Genomic DNA, 6,360 nt, shown 5'->3' on the forward strand with positions numbered 1-6,360 from the left:
TTTGCCCTAGTTTGCATTGCAGACAACTGCAGATATCACACTATTTTAAAACAATTTTTACCCTACATTAATGACAGTCAAGTGCCACCTATACGGCTGAAAGTACGCTTCATGAGCTTTGTTTTGACATGTCCCACGCCTCAATCAAAGCTGCCCATACGACGTTATGACCAGTTTTCTCCAGCAAGCCTGTTCTGGATAGTGTGTTGTCCACTGTTTGTTCGCCCCTAACTGTCGAGAATTGGTGGCCAAACTCATACGCTATCAACTTGCACATGTCATATACATCATATACACATTTGTACGCCCCAATTCCACATGAGATTGTACTTCGCCATATCTATATGCTCCTTTGTAATGTTCAATAGAGTAGTACTCTACAACCTCCCTTCTGCTGTGAGCCATTAGTCCTCTTTTTGTTTTTAAGGGCAAAAACCTTGGAGACTGGGATGGAATTTAAAAGAGTGGGGATAGACAGGTAGGACACAGGTCAGCATGGGAATATCCAGTTATACTAACGGGGTATATAAGGTGTTCAGAGACCCAATTAGGGCATCGGTTTATCAATAATTGAGTCTCTTTTACCCTTCCTTCTAGCTTTCATGGCTTCTCTTCTCTTTCTCTCTCTTTTCCCATCTTTCTCTCTCTTCTGCTAGTCTTTCTCTCTCTTCTCTCATCTTCTTCCCCTTTCTCTCTCCTCTCTACAGTCTCTTCCTTCTCTCATTCTCTCTCCTAGGTCTCCTTCATTACAAGGTTGCGGAGGGAGAAGAAAGATAACAAGGGAGGAGGGAGGAAATGAGGATGACAGATGTGAGAAAGAGAGATGGGTAACAAATATACGAGAGAAGAGTCACAAATGGAGGGGGGTGAAGATGGGTAGGGAGAGGGAGGAAGAGGCAAAAAATAGTGAGAGAGATTTGGGATAGAGAGAATATAGTAAGCAAGCATATGGATTCTTGCACTCAAGAATACAAAATATGCATTTCGTATATCTTTTGTTTATGGTTTGATGTATTGTTATTTCCAATTGTAACATCCAAGGATCGTATAAAGCTACTTCTAGATATCATGCAAAGTACGTATGGAGTAAAGTTTACAAGTTTGGTGCATAAAAGGCATTGCATACATATGTGAGTCTCTATACACCTAGATGCAAAGGCATGTCTATCATTTTATGCATGTGTACACGAGAGAGAGAGAGAGAGAGAGAGAGAGAGAGAGAGAGAGAGAGAGAGAGAGAGAGAGTGTGTGTGTGTGTGTGTGTGTGTGTGCGTGCGTGTGTGTGCGCGCGTGTGTGTGTGTGTGAAAAGACAAGGAGAGATGTAAAGATTGTGTGGGAGAGGGGTTGCAAACAAAGGAGAGGCATAGACCAGGGGAGGGAGGAATACATTGTGGATATACTCGGTGTTTTCGAGTGCATATGGGTAAAGCTGAATAGGATAAGAGGTTTTGACGATCTCACATTGATAGAGTACTAAGAGGGTGGGCGATGTATGAATCTAAAGAGCTCGATTGTTTTGTGACGCTGCATCAAGCTATGACAATGCCTAGTGAGTGGTTTGTAGATGTTAGGCTAGGTATTATTGTTTTAATGTTAAGTAGTCTTTACTGGTTGTTAGATGTGCTTACATTTACGTTGTGGGCTTCTAAAATTTTAGATGCAAGAAAGAGAGCAAAGACTATCATGTCCCCTGTACCATCAATAAGATGAAGAGTGGCGATGGGGCTTGCTTCGCCTAGCCATGCTATATTGGAGAGTAAAAAATTTCCCAGCTATTTCTCAAAGAAAAGAAAGCTTTCTTTTGGTCAGACCCCATGGGAAGTTTCTAAAATTTTGTAACATTTGGATGTAGATGCACATGCATAATCAAGGAGTGACACTTTGTGGTTTGTTGATACTCAAATTTGTGGTGCAAGGTTATTGGCGCAGTCTCTAGAACAAAGTTTGGTTTCACGCTTTGCTTCACCTGTGTAGGTTATTAATACTGAGAGTTTGCATGTAATGCTTGAACAGACTTAAACTTTTTGGAGTGGTTCATATATATTTCATTTGTGGTTTGTTTCATTGTAGCAATGTTATTTCTCATTGTAGCATCCAAGGATCATCTAGAGCTACTTCTAATTGTTGTGCAGAGCAAGTTTACAAGTTTGGTGCATGGTCATTGCATGTATATATGAGTCTATGTACTCCTGGATGCAAATGCATATCTGGCCTTTTATACATGTGTGCAAGAGAGAGAGAGAGGGAGGGAGAGAGTGATTGAGTGAGTGTGGATACATAGGGGTGAGAGAGAGAGGGGTTGAGTAGAGGAGAGTAAAGCATGTGATGTGTTTGTGATAACATTACCCATAGTACGACAGGCAAGTGAAGCATTGCACGATAGCTTCACTTCCCCTGTACCCCGCTTGGCGACAGAAGTTTTGTCGCGAAGCGACATAGTGCTTTTTGCACGCAAAGAACACTAGTATGTATAATTTGGTGAGAAGATCCTTGCAAAATTTTAAGTTAAAGGTTTTTTATATTTGTTGTTCGATGCCCAAAAGTTCCAACTACTAGTGTGAACACTAGAGTACACTGTTCATTCTGCTTGTGCTTCGATGATAAACAATGGGGGATCAGCCACACTAATGATGCTCATTATTCCCCCACTCGCTATCAAAACACACACACACACACGTTCACTCAACACACACACTCTCTCTCTCTTCCCCTCTCTCCCTCTGTGCTACCCGGAACGCCTAAACCCCTTCCCGCGCTTTCACTGTTGTTATTTCTTCCCCGTTCCTTTTAGCTCGCTCTGGCGCTTCTTTCCCCATCTGTCCGTCTCTGTGTGTGTGTGCGCGTGTGTGCGTGCGTGCGTGTGTGTTTGAGTTCCATTCAACTATGGCGCCTAAGCGGAAGGGTGCCGGTCGCCCCAAGAAGGCCCCTCTTGCTCCCGCCCCCCCTCCAAAGGACGAGGAGACTGCCGTCTCTGAGGACGTCCCTGCTCAAGAAGCCCCGCTCTCCGACGAAGGTGAGAACCCTCTCAATGGTTCAATAGATAATAAAGACGATGATGAAGAAGAAGAAGCAGAGCCTAGCCCTAAGAAGGCCAAGGCCGAAGCCAAGTCACCCGCCGCTAAGTCCAAGGGTGCCAAGAAGGGCCGCAAAGCCAAGGCTCCTGTTGCTGCGAAGAAGGCTGCTGCCAAGAAGAAGCTTCCCGCTGTTGAAGAGAAAGATGAGGAGGACGAAGAAGAAGAAGAAGCAGATGGGGGCAATGATGCGGAGAAGGCTGCCTCTGATGGGCCTGCCAACGTGATTATCATCGAGGCCAGGTATCTCTCTCTCTGTGCTCAATTGAAGCATCTTGTTTATGGCCCTTCCTTACAGCCAGCTTATGTGTTGCTATTTTCTTTGTATGCTTGGTCACGCTTCAACGAAGCTTCATGCACGTCCCTCGTTCACAGTGAACACACGTTTGAGTGTGCTTCTCAGGCCTGCTCTGACCTCAATGAAGCTTCGTGCATGTTGCGTTTTTTAAAACAGTGAATGCATGTGTCTACTATGTGTTTTGCATGCTTGGTCGTGTTTTCAAGCCTCATGAAGGGTGCTCTTCTAAAAGTGAGCATGCGTCGGTGCTTTATATCTCGTATTTCGGTGTAAGACGTCGAACACATGTGGGTGCGTTCTACGCTTGTTCGTATGCTTCAGTGAAGCCCCTTGCACGGCTGTTTTGCACATCGAGTACATGCGTGTTATGTGCTCTATATGCTTACCTGCGGCTCAATGACGCACGCGTGTTTTTCTCTGCAGTGCACTCACGTCTTATGTTTAAATTCCTGCTCTCGCTTCATCGAATCTTTGTAATTCTTGTACTTGAGAATGGAAACATATGTTATTTTCTAGAATTGTGCAGTGTGCTTGATCATGCGTCAATGAAGGCTCCTGTTTGGTTCTTTATTTACAGTGGAAACCTGTGGTCTATGTGCTTTTGTGTGCTTGCTCACGCTCTGATAAGGCCTGTATTCATAGGGAGAACACGGTTTATGACCTCTGTTTGCTATCTCACGCTTCAATGAAGCCTCACGCATGGTTCTTCTTTGCAGTTAACACAATGGAGCCTCTGCATCTTTACTGTGAAACGTGTGCTGTCTAGTTCTGTGCCTTGTATGCTTCTTCATATGTCAACAAAGTCGGATGTATGATGCTGCTTTGCGGTGTGTATTTGATTTTTCTCTGTGCTCTGTAGCCTTGCTGATGCTGTAGGATGGGTGTATGTACCCATTTCATTGTATTTGATTTTTCTCTGTGGTCTGTAGCCTTGCTGATGCTGTAGGATGGGTGTATGTACCCATTTCATTTGTTCACTAGGTCTCACTTCTCTAAGCTGGAACTCTGCTCTTATTTCCTTTCTTTTGTTGCCTTTGATCGGCTGTGAGCTGCAGTAAAGAATGCAACTGCTTTAAGACCAGGGCTGCCAAGGCTCAGACTCGGTTTAATAAATCTTTTCCTGGTCTGGAGGTGCAAGTGAATCCTGAAAAGGTAAGGCTCTTACAGCCAAACGATTCTTGCTTTATTTGCATAACATTTTTGCTTACAGCCTCTGTTTTCTTGTCATGGCCAGCCAAGAAAAGGTTGTTTTGAGATTCGTGATCAAAAGGGGAATATATATCTTTCTCTTCTGGTAAGCACATACTTTTGCCCTTTTCAACTTTGAAATGATTAGGCTGGGTTGCATGATGTTTCTAATGTTCCTAGGGTTCCTACTTTCTGCTTTCCATGCATCGAGTTCTCAAAATCTTGATACTTTGAGCTGCATTCACAGAGGTTTCCTGCATTACCTCTGAATGCTTCCAACTGGGAAACATTTTGGCATGCCTAGTGACTAGTCTTTTGCTAGTTGAAAGTGTAATAGTGCTTCTGGATTGCCTGTGGCCATGCTGCCAAGCCCCTTGCTGACAGGAGGTTTAGCGAAAGTCAGCTTGCAGGAGTATGTCTTCTAATTCAAGTCTGTGCAATGGTATATTGTTCATGTGTAATGATGTAAAAAATGATGCAAGAAGCTTTGGATGTTTAGTTACCTTATCCTTACATACTCTTACCAATACTAGAAAGGGACCATGCTCTCACTATGCAGTCTTATGAGCCTAGCTTTTAGTTCAGAAGTTCTCGCTTGGTGCATGCCCTTTGACTAATGAGTGCTTGTGTTGTGACCTTCGTGAATCAGGGAATGCCTAGGCCTTTCAAGAAGTTGAAGAGTTTGGATTTTGACCAAACTATTGAAGAAGTTATTGCTAAAATCAAGTGATGGAGCTATGCATTATTCAGCTGTCAGTTTGGTCCCATTTCAGGAGGCATTGGCATTCACCTTTTGGTGATGGGACATATACAATGTCTGTATGTCCACTTTTGCTACTCTGTGGACTGTAATCAAGCTGCGCAACAGTTTGTGCATGCGCATGCTAATTCACTTTGATCCTTAAGAGTATTTTCGTTTGACTGCCCCTTTTTTGGCTTGTGACAGTCTTGAACTCAAGGCAGCTGTAGCATATCTATATGTATCTATCTAATTTTAGTATAAGCTGAAGGGAGGTTGGGATTTTGACACTACACCCAATGTTATGTATACTCCCAGCCAAGATGGCACTTGGATTTGTAAAGGTGGTCCAGACTTTTCCTTTTGGAAATCTGTATTCACTTCATAAGCTTAATAGCTACTGATAAGTTTAATCAGTGATTAGAAAACAATACGAGCCTTGATATGTACTAAAGACAATGCATCATTTTCAACTCATAAATGTTATTGATTAGTTTAATCACTGTCCTTAACAAAAGGAGCACCTACACTACAAATAATACCAGAATGCTTGAAGGTAGCCGCATTTTCAAGCTGATGCACAAGTCCATGTAATGAATTCTTTCAATAACTGTATTTATAACAGCATTTTAAAGACTCTACTGGCGGCTATGCCCAAAACTGCTAGCTACTGGCGCTCCCTAACATCTTTAACTAACAAATCCATAGCTCTTCTTTCCTTAAGATCTAAGGATAGATAATCTCTGGCATGGCATCCATATTCCAGACATCAATAGCGTTGATTGTACTCTTTTTAATAGCCATTCTACTATTGTTATTTCATATCCTAGGCATCATTTCAGCTTCGATTGTACATCGTTTGTAATGTGTGAAATATATTATGTTTCCGAAAGTGGGTTAAATCTTTACATCACCATGGTTGGGTAAGTTAAACCGGATTTTTCATTAGTTAAGCTTGTAGCTACACGTTATCCTTCTTGGCTAGCTTATTTAGCACAAAACGTGTTTAAACAACAATGCTACATGCTTTATACATTTGACTCAGAACTGCATTATTCTTGTG

The 6,360-nt window shown here is 42.6% G+C and overlaps 1 protein-coding gene across 1 annotated transcript; it reads left to right on the top strand.

Moving 5' to 3' along the window:
• Positions 1–2,664: 2,664 nt before the first annotated feature.
• LOC148025712 (uncharacterized) lies at positions 2,665–5,728 on the top strand. Its single transcript, XM_087692931.1, has 4 exons — positions 2,665–3,315; positions 4,426–4,522; positions 4,605–4,664; positions 5,208–5,728. Exons 1-4 carry the CDS (start codon positions 2,885–2,887, stop codon positions 5,286–5,288), a joined length of 669 nt encoding a protein of 222 aa, XP_087549057.1. The 5' UTR covers positions 2,665–2,884; the 3' UTR covers positions 5,289–5,728.
• The last annotated feature ends 632 nt before the right edge of the window (positions 5,729–6,360 follow it).

The sequence above is a fragment of the Lygodium microphyllum genome, chromosome 14, assembly GCF_053477565.2.
Source record: "Lygodium microphyllum isolate KBCC chromosome 14, Lygodium_microphyllum_v1.1.10, whole genome shotgun sequence".
Lineage (NCBI taxonomy): Eukaryota > Viridiplantae > Streptophyta > Polypodiopsida > Schizaeales > Lygodiaceae > Lygodium > Lygodium microphyllum.